At 30.6% G+C, this 15,166-nt stretch overlaps 1 protein-coding gene across 1 annotated transcript; it reads right to left on the bottom strand.

Annotated features, from left to right (window-relative positions):
* Positions 1-1,266: 1,266 nt before the first annotated feature.
* On the bottom strand, positions 1,267-12,182 carry LOC114324906 (RNA-binding protein 1). Its single transcript, XM_028272812.2, has 4 exons — positions 12,037-12,182; positions 11,727-11,945; positions 7,604-7,699; positions 1,267-1,530 (listed from the first exon to the last, which is right to left on the bottom strand). Exons 2-4 carry the CDS (start codon positions 11,933-11,935, stop codon positions 1,440-1,442), a joined length of 396 nt encoding a protein of 131 aa, XP_028128613.1. The 5' UTR covers positions 11,936-11,945; positions 12,037-12,182; the 3' UTR covers positions 1,267-1,439.
* Positions 12,183-15,166: the final 2,984 nt, after the last annotated feature.

The raw sequence follows: 15,166 nt of genomic DNA on the forward strand, positions 1-15,166 counted from the left end.
AACGCCGCCACGTATTAGGTGGCCGTCTATGGTGAGTGCGAGAGAGATGCCATTCCGGCAGTCCAATGGGGCATCATACTCGCACTCACATTTACAGCCGCGTCAATACGCTCTTACGGCTTATTGTTAATAATTAAAAATAACAGCTTAGTAATAAATTAATGACACATTTCTTCAGGATCATGTGGGGGGGGGGGGCTTTAAACTTTGATTTAGTCACTTTCTGACTTTCATAATAATAATTTTTAACCGAGTTAAAGTCTTAAAAATTGCCATTTTTGCGTTTTTCAAATTTTAAATTGCTTATAACTCGAAAACCATCAACTGGAGAAAAATTACAATAGACCTTTTTTGTCCAGAATGGTCTAAGAAACCTAAAAAATTGTCCAGGCCAAAAATAATAATTTTTACAATTTCATTAAAAAAAATTTGGAACACTTTTCTCGTGGGCGACTTAACCTTATTCTGGGGTGTATTACAAATGTGATTATGCAAAAAAATCTCATGGGAATATTTTTTCCAACGAACCCGCCGTTTTCGTCTGGTCTAAAAAGATTTTTTTCAATTTAAAAAGTAAATTAGAGTTCTGAAAAATAATCATTATTTAAGATACGAATTGTGGGTTGCATAATTAGTAGTAGACATAATTTGTTTTATCGTAGCCCCCGAACATTGAAAATTGGCAACAGTGAATAGAGGGCCTATAAAAATATTGTTTTTCACATTACATTCTGTTTTAAAAAGATTTTTCAAAGGAAAACACGTTCACCCTCCCCCTCCAAGCATAAACAAGTCTCTGACTGCTCTCCTCTAGTTATCCACCCTCATTCACTTCGGTCGACGTTCCACTAGGTTTTCTGTCATTATCCATTTTTATAAGGTGATCTAGCCCGCACAACCTTTGTGTTTTTGCATTATTTGCTATAGACGGTTCTTTGTTTGTAATACTGACACAACTCATGGTTGAACCTTATCCTCTACAGGAATTGGGTTCACTCGATTTATTTTGATCTTCCTGATGATTCCTTAAGTTTAATAGCAATGTCAAACTGTAAGTCCTCGAATTCAAAGCTTTCAGCAAACGTATTTGTATGAATGAGTGCTGACTTCTTTAACCAACATTTTCACTTGGAAAATGGAGGGCTCATTTCTCTTGTAATCAATTTCTTATGAATAAGATCATCAAATTAATATTTTTTTATGTTCCATGGCTCTTCTAAAAAGGATTTCAATATAGGATAAAATAATGACTGACTTACTAAAAAATCACGTGTAATTTCTTTATTTGATTATGAAGTCAAAATACGAGACTAAATATAGACAAAATACAAACTTAGAAATAAAAATCATTGTAAAAACTGTAAAATATCAAGATTATACTTATTATCCAGAAAATCTTTCCTTCTTGAACTTATAAATTAAATGATAAATCTTAAAATTTAACGTCTGTCCCTTGAATCAGATCGTCCTCTGGAATCTCGGCTGCGAGAACGAGATCTTGGACTTCTGGAACGTCTCGGAGATCTAGACCTTAAAAATATAAACGTTTGTTAGAAGTCAAAATAAGCAGTTGCCAGATCACGTATGTAACATTAATCGAGGGGAAGAAAAGATGGAAGATTTAACACAAACTAAAAATATTTATACCAAACATACCACAAAATCTTTTAAAATTTAATCGAGATATTTATAATTAACTTTAATAAACTAAGAATCATAGAATCAATTGAGACAAGAAAATTGACAATGTCACATGTAACAGCTAAAAATCAGTCAATGCAGTAAGAGGTGCATAGAACAGAACAATGTAAAAATGCTTGGTCAACAGGACCATTATCTTGGTCAATTACCTGGAAAATGAAAAATTACTAAACAGCGATCATACTCAAAATATATAAGAATACATTCTAAAATTCTGTGGACTTGGATCAGCGACGAAACAGCCCTGGCTAGTAAAATAACAAAACGAAAAGCCTAATTTTGTATATCAAAACACACCTCTATATAAATCTGTCTTAATTCTTCTCATTTCAAAGATTTGACATCTAGGAATTGTCATTCGCTTCTAAATACACTCACCGGTACAAAATTCCGTTACCCAAAATTTTTGATTAAGTTTGACAATTTATAACTTTATTATTTTGTACTCCGATTTTCAAGATTCTTGCATCAGTTTGTAGGTACATGTTTTCATGTCGTTTGTTATTATTCCGGTAACAAAAATTTGTTGCTTAGATGGCATTATACGGGGGGTGAATGGAAGCATTGTACTTTCTCCTAATTTTAAAAAATTCTGTGGAAAAATAGGGAACTTGCATAAAATTTTAAATTCGAAAAAAATGTTATAAATCACAACAGGACATAATTTAAAACATGTATCCAAGATAAAAAAGTTGTTTTTGTGTTCCATTTGGCCCCTAAAGATGATTAAAAATTCAAATTAAAACAGGTGGCCCAAAACGCGTCGTGACGTCATTCGTTTAAATTATGTTTACATTCTTCCAAAAAAGTAAACAGAATTTAAAATTAGACATTATAAACGTCAGTAGAAAATACAGTTATGTAACCTCACAAGTGTTTTTGATCGTTTGAACTATTTTAAATTGACTAAAGGTTCTCAAAACCAAGGCCAGAAAACAAAAAAAAATATATAGATTTTAAATTTGTACTTCTGTTATTATGAGGTTTTAAGGCGTGAAATTTTGGAAATATTATTTTTAAAGGAAACTGAATGTTATTATGCAATGAAAAAATGTGCAAGTTCCCTATTAGGTTTGGCATTCGTTTTGACACTGACACTATTAAATGACATTTAAAATAGTTCAAACGATCAAAAACACTTGTGAGGTTACATAACTGTATTTTTTACTGACGTTTATAATGTCTAATTTTAAATTCTGTTTACTTTTTTGGAAGAATGTAAACATAATTTAAACGAATGACGTCACGACGCGTTTTGGGCCACCTGTTTTAATTTGAATTTTTAATCATCTTTAGGGGCCAAACAAAACTTTTTAATATTTGATACATGTTTTAAATTATGTTCTGTTGTGATTTATAACATTTTTTTCGAATTTAAAATTTTATGTAAGTTCCCTATTGGAGGGCTGATTTTGTTACACACTCCTTTTGTATTATCCTGGAGGTTTAATCCTAAGATTTTGTTTTTTGAATTATCTAAATATCTCTTTTCATTTAAAAGCTGTAAATAAAAACACTGCTTTGAAGGTTTACTTAATTAAAAATATCAAATGCACTAAAATTAACAACACAAAACAATTCAATAGCGGGTATGGCCACCTCTTGCAGCAACGACTGCTTGCAATCTGTTTGGCATTGAATAAAGATGTGTTATCCTTGCTTGGGGAATAGCTTGATATTCCTCTACCAGGGCAATAAGTGTACCAAATTGTTTGGAGGCCTAGGAGATGGTGAATAGCTATTTTTAATTCATCCCATAAATGCTCAATAGGATTGAGATCTGGACTGCATGCGGGCCATTCTAATCTTATCAATCCAACCTCTATTTAAGATATTTATGTTTAGGAGTCAATCAGTGTTTTTATTTACAAAAAATTGTACAGCTCTTACAAGAAAAGAGATATTCGGATAATTCAAAAAACTAAATCTTTGGGATACCTCCAGGATTATACAAAAACAGTATGTAACAAAATCAATCCTCCAATTTTTCCACAGAATTTATTAAAGTTAAGGAGAAAATACAACACTTCCATTCACCCCCGTATAATGCCATCTAAGCAAAAATTTTTTGTTATCAAAATAACAAACGACACCAAAGCATGTACCTATAAACTGATGCAAGAATCTTGAAAATCGGAGTGCAAATAATAAAATTATAAATTGTCAAACTTAATCAAAAATTTTGGGTGGCAGAATTTTGTGCCAGTGAGTGTGGTTCAGAAATTTTTGTCGAAAGTAATTACTGAGAAAATACATATTTCATGATTTTTTATTCATCAAAATGAAACATAAGATTGATAAAATTGAGTATATACAATCAAACATAAAAAATGTAGAATTTTGTAATACAAAAAACCTCATACATCTGTCATACCTTAAAAAACAAAGTAACTCATCTAAGAACTCACGAGAAGAAATTTGAAGCTGCACAACATAGCATATTTCCTAACACTATACATGTATAAAACCTACTAGAAGCATTAGAAATTCGGCAGCAAAGGCGAGAGAAAACAGAAAAAAAACATGTACAAATAACATTTGAGGTATTTCTGGTATGGTTCCGAGACACTTACTACTAAAGTCATTGTTGCATATCTTTAAAATACATCTTCGACATTTAAAATTACTAATCATCAATCTGATTAATGAATATTTGTAAACTCTGTGCTTAAAAAAATATGTAACAATGAGAAAAATCTATTTTTCTTACATTATCAGCAATGTTTCCCTGTTGTGGGGGATAGTTGAATGAGTTGGAAACATCTCACTTTTTGGTTGAGGGATGCAGTTGACCCAGCTCGTTTTCATTGATGATATTTAACCAGCCACCAGACAAATCACTTTTTATTTAGCATCTTAGTAAAAGCAACTTATAAAGTGTTCTAGATAATTTAAAACATCAACTAATTTTTTGTATATTTGCAAACAATTATGTCTGTTCTTTTATACTCCTACTTATTTAAAAATTTAATAATCAGTTTTTTATGTCTAGTTTTAGTGAAATTTTTTAAATAAACTCTTTTAATCTTGTTTCCCAATTCAAAAGTCAAAATTTTTAAATCACAATTTAAAACCCTTTAATACACTGCGTGTCAGAGAAAACTGGCAACCCACAAAATGGATCATTCTTGATGTCTAGAATTTTCCAAACCTGTTGTCCGACTTAAGTAATTTTTTAATATGTTATAGCCTTATACTTTAACAGTAAATTGTCATTATATACAGGGTGTACCAATAAAATTGTGTTTTTTTCTCAAAGTTCACCACACCCTGTGGAATATTCTATTCTAGCATTTATAAAATACTGAAATTAAAACCCAACTATACCCTCAGGTTTTCTAACATTCTGTTTTTTAATTCATTCGCTTATGTTGGATAATAAAAAAGTTAGGAAATTCCAACCACTAGCCATGTTCTTTATCAATACAGGATATTTCTAAATAAGTGCGACAAATTTTAAGGGGTAATTCTGCATGAAAGAATAATGACAGTTTGCTTTTCAAATATACGTCCACAAATGCTTCATTTCCTAGATAGAGGATGGTGAAATTTTTCTTACAAACTCATGATTTATTTATGACTCTAAAACCGGTTGAGATATGCAAATGAAATTTGGTGGGTTTTAAGAGGTAGTTATTGAGATTTTTTGATATACAATTAGGAATTTAATATTCATCATTGGCACGCATACAGGTAATATGACCCATAGGTGCACCAATGGTGAACATCTTCTTTCTCATAATCCTTAGTGGCCTTCAGGATGTTGGACAAAGGTGAATATAAAATTCTTAATTGTATGTCAAAAAATGTATAGTAACTACCTCTTAAAACCTACCAAATTTCATTATATCTCAACCGATTTTAGAGCAACAAATAAATCTTCAGTTTTTAAGAAAAAAATTAAACATCCCGTATCTTGGAAACAAAGCATTTGCGGACATATGTTTATCAAGCAAATGGTCATTATTTTTTCATGCATAATTACCCCTTAAAGTTTCTTGCACTTATTTAGAAACACCCTCTATTGATGAAGAACATGGCTAATTGTTAAAGTTCCTACAGCCGGAAAAATGAAAGAATACCCATGAACGATCACATTAATCACATATTTTGTATTTGCTGTTTTTTTTTCATAAATAACAAACGAGAGAGATAGATTATTAATAATCTGAATAATATGTCATTGATGTGATTGATCATGGGTATTCTTTCATTTTTCCAACTGTAACAGTTTTATTATCCAACCTAGCGAATGAATAAAAAAACAGAATGTTAAGAAAACATAAGGATATAGTAGTATTTCAGTATTTTTAAATGCTAGAATATTCCATAGTGTGTGGTGAACTTTGAGAAAATAAAGCGTTTGATGGGTACGCCCGGTATACAATGACAAATTTACCTGTCTAGCAACAATATTATTACAGTAATATTGTTAAAGAATAAGGCTATAACGTACAGTAAGGTCTCGTTTTATGCGGTGGACACGTTCTTCAGAAAACCGCATATAAAAAAATCCACAAAAAAAAATTAACTTGCATTGAAAATGTAGGGATACATTCTGTGATTTTCTAAAATCACATAAAATGGTGGACGTTTGTGCACCAAAAATTGTGTCTTTGATGTTTTTTTTCTTCATTGACCTGTTCTTCATTTGTCAAAATCTTAAAGAAGAAATTAAAAACGCAGACTAACGATATTGAGATTGCAAAAACCTCTTCTAATGGAACCTATAACTTTATGACACTTAATTAAATGTTTCAATCCAGAAATCAAAATGTGCTTTTATTTTAATTATATCAAAAATTTTATTATATTGCAACTTGAAATCAGCAACATTTAAATTAATTTTCAAAACAATTACAGGTTATATAATACCTTTCAATGCGAAATTCAGATTGATATAATAGCTGCATGGTACATCATGTAACAAGGGGAATACCCGAATTGCAAACTCTCGGACTACTGGATGGGAATAGTTAATATTAATTATACTAATTGTTAATAATGGACATTTTTGAATGAAATACCAACCGCATAACTTCAAAATCGCATAAAAATAATCGGCATAAAAAGAGACCTTACTGTATTACAAAAATTTCTTAAATCGGACAACAGGTTTAGGAAATTCAAGACATCAAAAATGGCCCATTTTGTGGGTGGCCCGGTTTTTCCGACGTGCAGTGTATATTGTTTAAAAGTAAAAAATGATGTTTATAGATACGTCCCTGATCTAGTTTTATAAGTATGAGGTAAGATATAAAAAGTCTAAAGTATTACTAAGTGCTGATGATTTTCCGGTAGATAATCAATATATTGTTAAAATTTTTGCAGGATTGTAGTTATTGATCTGTCCTGTGTGCATTCCCAGATAGTGTTGTGCCGAGAAGAAAAGTTAATGATGCCGAAGTGGTTATGGTGCCGAATGCCAACTTCTGTGTTGTACATTTGTTGGATTGAACATCTAGTTGAATTGTTATTGGAGAAAAATAATTTTTCAGTAGATTGATGACAATTTTATCTGCTCCACAGGTCAGGGTGGGTAGATGTTTAGTCGATGTGAGGTGAAGAGATGTGTAACGGACCATTGGTCCTTGTTTGGAGAGAGGGGAAGAGCTGAAGGCCTGAAATATGAGCGCGAAACCACTTTATAGCTATCGTAATATTCTATAATATCATCAACTTGTATAAATATGACTTTCTGTTCGATATATCGGACAATATTTATACAAATTGAAAAGTTATCTCACTAATAAGCCTCAAATTACACATATCTATTTAAATACTGCCATTTTCGATCTCTTAGAACACGGTAGACTACAGATTAATCTCTAAATTATTATAAATACACTTGAGACTTATTGTGAGATTAAGTATATATAATTAATTAAATAAAATCAATCACCTTGAATATCGGGAAGGTCCTCTCCTTCCACCGCCACCACCTCTTCTAGAACGTCCATTTGACATCTCTACCCTTACTCTTGTGCCACAACAGCGCCTGGTAAAATATATAAATATTAGCAAACTGTTACTTACTCAAAATAAGATATCAGATATCAAGCCAATATCGGATAGAATGTGAAAATCAGGTTAAAAAGGGATCAACAAAACATAAGCATAATAAATGTTCATGCAACTATAGAAGCTACCACAGAAGAGGAGGAAGATGCATTCTATGAACAACTAAAAAGAGTATATGAAACTTTAGCTGGATTAGAGCAGAAGCAATTAGAAAAAAAAAATAGAAAGAAATATTAGTGACAGTAGCAGGTAAGAATACAACAGAGAATTGAGAATTATGAAAAAACATGCAAAAACCAAAAAGTAAATACAACAAAAACAAACTCCAAGAGAAAAATTTTGGATCTTATTTCCAAAAAAAGTAAATAAGATCCATTCACAAGGAAACAAGAAAATTGAGAAGATATCAGAAAAATAACCCATACATGAAAAATGATGAAGGGACATTAATAAATGAACCAAAGGAAATATTGAGAAATTGGTAAACTTACTTTAGAGAAAAACTAAGAAGGGGAAACAATCCATGAAATTGAAGATGATCATATCGAGGGGTTCGAGCGAAAACCTGATAAATACCAAAATTATGAAATCTGCTATTTTTATTTCTGCTGTAGTAAAAACACGTCTCCTACCACTGAGAAATGTTATTATTTGATATTAACATTTTTAAGCACAATAACTAATAAAAACAAATATGGTAAAAACCATTAACTCATATTTTTAAATAACACCAACCCGATATATAACTTTACTGATAAAAATACTTTGTTGTAAACATATTTATAATATGAGAATCCGGTAGAATCATTTATCTTCTTTTTCCTGTGTAAAGCTACTAATTTTATTAGAAATATTTCAAAGTTAAAAACTGATAATTAATTTTATCGGAGATGAAGATTACAAAATTGTTCATTTTGACAAAATATTCATGCGAAAATCCGATAAAGAATTTTAGACTATGAGAGTTTATTAAATTTCAGCACACTTTTTTCCTGCGAAAACCCAGTAAAAAATAGCGAAAATTGATTATTGAATATTACGAAAACAAAAAAAGCGGTTAGAATGGTTCCCATATTAATTTATAATGAAAAACAAACTCAGAGCTTCCAAGGTACCACAGCAAATCAATTGTAAATTTAAATTTAAGTGTACTGAAAAGTTGTCTGAAGACTATTGAAACTCTGTAGAAATGACTGGAGTCTAGTATTAGTAGTCTAGTATAGAAAAATTTTTATTTTGTACAATATAACTGTCAAACTAATTAGGACTAGACTGGCCCCTAAAACTTCTCAAAGAAAGGAACAAACATTTAGTAAGAAATGTTTCTTTCCACTAGCTTACCATGAATGAATTCCAGCGTGTCAAAAGTTTTTTAAAAAACGCTTTGTATATTCTCAGATGGAATAATAAATACTGTAGCTAACAGTAATTCTACTGGATGATACTGTAAAGAAGACAATAGCGGAAAACGGTAACCAGTTAATAAAAATATCAGAAAATATTGGTTTGAATTAAAAAAAAAAAACTCCTACTCTACGCCCTCAAAGGCTAAAGCAAATTTCATCCCAAAAAGCAACCATAGACTTACCAACTCTGGGCAATTTACCAAAGTTATATAAAAGTATCTTTCCAATAAGTGAAGCAAAGAAAACGGATTTGATAAAGATGTGCCAAGAAAATATTTTCCAGAAGAGGTGCATGCTTGAATAACAATTTAAAAAACGGTAATTATATCGTGGATCAAATTTCCAGACGTAATAATGTGAGAAGAATCGGAAGAACACACATTTTACCTTTTAATTGTCTAAAAATAATGCAGATTAATTTATTTTTGTTAGAATAATATAAAATTAACTTTTATTTTATAACTAAAAAAAATCAAAATAAAAACCAATAAAGTCAAATGTTATCTCATTCAACAAAGTAAAACCCGATAAATGTCACATTTTATTTTTTTTGTAAATAGGTTTTTATAAATTAAACTTAAATAAATTATTCTAACTAAATATTAAATTCTCTGCCATTTGGCTATAACAAATATTTGATAAAACTTCCTATGACGATATTAAATCTTCAAACTTCCTAAAATCTTTAATCGCGATATTTCTTAATAATGGTTTCGTTAGTTATCGGTTTTTCTCTCGAATCCCTCGATATACAGTGGAACCTCGATTATCTGTCACCTCTGTTAACCGTCAGGGTACATACAGAAGTTGTATTGACTACATAAGCAAAAATTTTAATGTAAAAAAAATAAAAAAAAAGTTAATTTGATTTGTGATGAGGACACAAACTATCCATTGCTGACAGATAAAGAAATCATTGAAATGGCAACAAAGGTGAACCAAACAGATTCAGAAGCTGACATAGACTTGGAATTTGACTGTAGCTATGTTGATGAACCTATTGTAACTGACAAAGATTTGCGTAAATAATCTAGAGAAGCTGCATCGCATATGCAATAATTCATCGATTGGTATTCTCAAGAAATTTGAGAGTTGTACTATGAATTTTTAATTTTCTTTTAATGTTCTGTTAACTGTCTTTTCGATTATCCGTCATACCCTTAGTCCGGTGCCCTGACGGATAATCGAGGTTCTACTGTAGTAGTAGAAATACAATTCCTACAAAGGAAGAAAAAAAAATTAAATAAAGGGACTAAAAACAATAAAAGCCAGAAACAACAGAAATATAGGTGGAAACTATACTCAACAGGACGTGGGAAGAAACTGAAATATATACTGAATCCACCAAAACAAATAATTCTTATATGTGTATTGGCGGATTCTATTGAAATAGTTACTGACACAGGCTTCCAAGCGTGATATTATATCCTCCTACACAAGAAGCAGCACCAACTCTAGTAAAATCTTGCGAATTGTATAACCAAATTTTATATTAATACTATTTCAAACAAAAGAATCGTAAAATTGTAACATAATTATCTGGAGAACACTCTTGAGAAATTATAAGTTGAAAAATATTATGGCAAATGTTAACAATGGTGTGGGGTGCATTCGCACCCCACAGTCACTTTTCCAAAAAAACATGTAAAAGCAATGGGTTTTAAATTTTATAATGGGTGGAATGTGTTTTGAATCGAATTTAATGCAAATAAAAAAAAGGACAAAAATAAAAAAAAATTATCAAAAAAGATAGGTGAGAAAAAGAAGGTCTGGGGTGCGGCTGCACCCTACACCGGCTAAGAGGGTTAAATTAAATGGAATTTTACATAAAAAATTTTCATATTCTTTGGATTTATTTAATGATTTTTTGTGATTATTGTGACAAATAATAATCATCATTGTTTTGTTGAATGGGTGTTTGTATACAGTAAAATCCGTTAACTGAAATAATTGGGGGGAGGGTCATTTCAGATAACAAGAATTTCAGTTAAAAGTAACATTATTTTTTGTACTCTTCTTGTATCAAATTACAGTAAAACCTGGGTTAACCGAAACCTGTTTAACCAAAACATCGTTTATCCGAAATGGCTGACATTTTCAATAATTTCATCAATACGTAAATTTCAAAAAAGCAATAAAATCAAGGAAAATAACATATTTAACAGTGTTTTGTTTCAGTTAACGGAGGTTTTACTGTACATAGTATTCTTGGTCAACGTTGGTAAAATACTATGAGGTTTCACAATGTGTTGTACTCCTATATTTAATTGTGTTCTTTAGTTGTATGAAAGCAATATTGAAGATGTTGACAAATGAACATCGAATTATTTCCGTTTTACAATGAAAATTTACTTTTTATTGACAAAGTTATTGAAACTGTCAGCCGTTTTGGGGCAAACGATTTTTCGGTTAAGGGAGGTTTTACTGTATAATCAAACAAAATTTATTATTCAGTTTACTATATCATAAATATACACCCTATATTTTTCTTAAAATTCAAACAAATTTTAATGGTTCAAAAAACAATTAAATTTTTAGTGTCCTATAAACAGGACGCTGGCCTACAATCACAATGAGTTAAAAGAAGAGTTGACTTACGTTCCGTCCAAACCTCGAACCGCATCTTCCGCGTCTCTGGTGTCTTCGAACTCCACAAATGCAAATCCCGGGGGACTTCGGGCTACCCAAACGTTTCTTAACGGTCCATATTTGCCAAACGCGGCTTCAATTTCGTGTTTGCTGGCCGACGAACCCAGATTGCCTACATAAACTTTACAAGAAAGCTCCCATTCTCGATGTCTAGACATGGTGTTTCTCCTAAAATCAAAGATGCCGAAATGTAAATGTTTTCGTGGCTACATCCGCAAAAATACGATGCTAATAAGACGTAGAGGTAGCAAAAACTCACCTGAACCGGGATATTTTGATTTAAGAACACTGCAAAGCTCAACGCCGAATAAAATACAAAACTAAACACGCGACAAAACTGCTAAAATGACAAAATGGTCGATATATGACGCGTCATGTCAAAATTGTCAAACACACCTTGATAAACTTGATAAAAATAAAAAATTAAAAATTCTAAAATAATAAACAAGGAAAAGACAGTATTAGACGTGGCAACACTGTCGGACTGTCAAATAGAGGGCCCATTTACATGGGGAAGAATACAACTTTAAAGATATTTGATTAAATTAACACAAAATATTTATTTTGCTTAGAGATATATACACAAAATATGTATTAATTAGTAAACAGTACTAATACACTTACTGTAAATTTCATAATAAAAATATTTTAAAAGAAAATGTAGGTGATCAAAATTAAACACATAGAAAAACGGGGAACGCAAAATTTCTGTTTTGTAATTTTTTATATTAAATATACCAAATAAAAGTACCAAAATACGGGAGAGCACCACAAAAAAAATCAAGTGGTGAATGTTAAAAGATCATAATATATTATAGAAGCCAAAAGAAGCTCTATTCACGGTAAGAATAAAATAAAAATACACACTGAGATAATGCATTACTGGTTGCATAAATTATTTTGACAGTCTAAATTTTGGCGGATTCGCCTTTCCCATTCTAGATACCAACAGGTCACAAAATTTTATTTTTCGATTAATCACAAAAGGTTTGTTCCAACACGACCAAGAACCGTCAGATTACCGTTTCGTTACTAGATAATTAACGTTCTATGGGTTCCATGGGACCGAAATAATACGTTCCATGGTACTGCGCAGGACGGTGATCGTTACATGTACGGTTCTCAGTCGTGTTGGAACAAACCTAAAATGATGGATTTGTATTATTGGTTGCATAATTACTAGGAATACAACGAAATTCTTTTTACAAAAAAGTCAGTATATCCTAATGTAAAGGCATAAAAAACATTTAACCTAATCTAGGATAAACTTTTTATGGATTTTACAAACTCTTCTAACGATGATTTTTGTTATAGTCAGTATACATGTAGATATATTCAAGATTAGACGTACCTAGACCTTTTCTTTACCCTTGCGAGAAATTTTTAAATATAAGATAAAATATAGAACAACAAAATCCGTGCAAAAACCCATTGTTTCATTCCTTTTGTCTCGATCTAAGCGTTCTCATTTCCGCCAAATGCATTACTTGTTTCTCCTTTTTAATTGCACAACATTCACTCCTGTTCCTCTACATAAATAGTCCAGGAACGGAAGCATTTCACCTCGCAATTTTTACAGAATGGATCGATTTGCTTGAAAATTTGAGAATAAGTAGTGGATAGTTCAAGGATCAAAATCTATATGATGCCGAAAGGCGCTTTTACCATGGGGTCGGTTGCCACCCCATCTTAAAGGTGGAAATTTTTTATTATATTTTGACAGCAAAGTTGATAAAAACATTCATTCTAAGCAAAAAATGTTCTATACATTTTTTTGATAAAATTAATACTTTTTGATTTATTCGCTATCGAAAGTGTTAGTTTTATATAGAAAAAATCAATGTTTTTCGATATATACTCATTTACCAATCACTCAATTTTTGCCGTAGAAAAAAATTTTTCAAACCAAGTTCTTGGGAATTAAATAACCTACAATTTCATATTAAAACATTTTTTTCGTATATCTGATGCTAATCTATCTATTTTGAAGAAAATGGCATTTTTTACCAAACTACAAAAAGTCGTTATTCGCTTTTAACTCTAGTTTTTTAAAAACTAATCATTCTAAGCCAGTCAAACTTTTAAAATCTATTAATAATACATAAATAAAGAAGAATTAATAAGGCCAATGACTAAAAGCAAAGCCAACTTATATTATTATGCTTCCAATTAGATTTCTTTTTTTTTGTTTTGAAAAAAATATATTGATTTTTTAACCGTAACCTTTTTAATTTTCATGTTAGAAAGTTTGTTAAAAAATAATTTGGTAGGTTTTTACAAGATCTATAAGACTGTTAATACCAAATCCTTTTAAAATCCTCAGTCGCAAAAAGTGGTGACTTTGAAAGGGTTGGTAGTGGTGATTTTTGCATGTTATTACAAGTTTTAATTGTCAATAGCTCACTCAATTTTTACCGTAGAGAAAATTTTTGCAAACCAAATTCTTAGGAATTAAATAAGCTACAATTTTTGTATTAAATATTTTTTTGTATCTCTGATGATAATCTTTCTATTCTGAAGAAAAGGGAATTTTTTACCAAACTTCAAAAATTCGATATTTGCTTTTGACTCCATTTTTTTTAAAACTAATCATTCTAAACCAGTTAAACTTCTAGAACCTATTAATAATACATAAGTAAAGGAGACGAAATAAGGTCAACGACTAATTTTAATCAGGGTGGTGATTATGGGTTTGCTTTCGATCACTTTTTCGCTGAAAAATATAGGGTCTGACATTCTTTTCATTATAAGCCACCTAATTTTTGAGCTAGACTTTTTTTTATTTTTGAAGATAGATATTTTTAAATACTTCAAATTAGTTTGCACAAGTGATCCTCGAAAAATGCATAGTTTTCCCGTCTTTTGACTTTGAAACTACAGTATTTAGCATTTGCCGAAGAAGACACAACATATAATAAAGTATAGCTCGATTACTATTGGTCTTAAAGAAAATTTAAAAACACTGATTTGTTGATTTTTTCAAAAGGTACATTTTTTTAAGCAAAGTGGTTTTGATAAAACAAAAACTTTTTGAGCTATTTGCAGAAAACTGATTAAAAACATTAATTTTTTTAATATAAAACTAACACTTTCGATAGCGAATAAATGGAAAACTATTAATTTTATCAAAAAAATGTATAGAACATTTTTTGCTTAGAATGAATGTTTTTAGCAACTTTTGCGGTCAAAATATAATAAAAAATTTTCACCCCTGACATGGGGTGGCAACCACCCCCATGGTAAAAGCGCCTTTTGGCATCATATAGATTTTGATCCTTGGACTATCCACTACTTATTCTCAAATTTTCAAGCAAATCGATACATTCTGTAAAAATTGCGAGGTTTTGTCCTATTTTAAGCTTCATTACTTGGACTAAAATTGACTTATG

This window comes from Diabrotica virgifera, chromosome 9, assembly GCF_917563875.1.
Source record: "Diabrotica virgifera virgifera chromosome 9, PGI_DIABVI_V3a".
Taxonomy (NCBI): Eukaryota; Metazoa; Arthropoda; class Insecta; order Coleoptera; family Chrysomelidae; genus Diabrotica; species Diabrotica virgifera.

Coding starts and splice junctions, on each gene's coding strand:
- LOC114324906 (XM_028272812.2), bottom strand. CDS start 11,935: ATGTCTAGACATCGAGAATGGGAGCTTTCTTGTAAAGTTTATGTAGGC. Junction 7,700..11,726: donor GTTCGAGGTTTGGACGGAAC/GTAAGTCAACTC, acceptor ATATTTTACCAG/GCGCTGTTGTGGCACAAGAG. Junction 1,531..7,603: donor GGACCTTCCCGATATTCAAG/GTGATTGATTTT, acceptor TATATTTTTAAG/GTCTAGATCTCCGAGACGTT.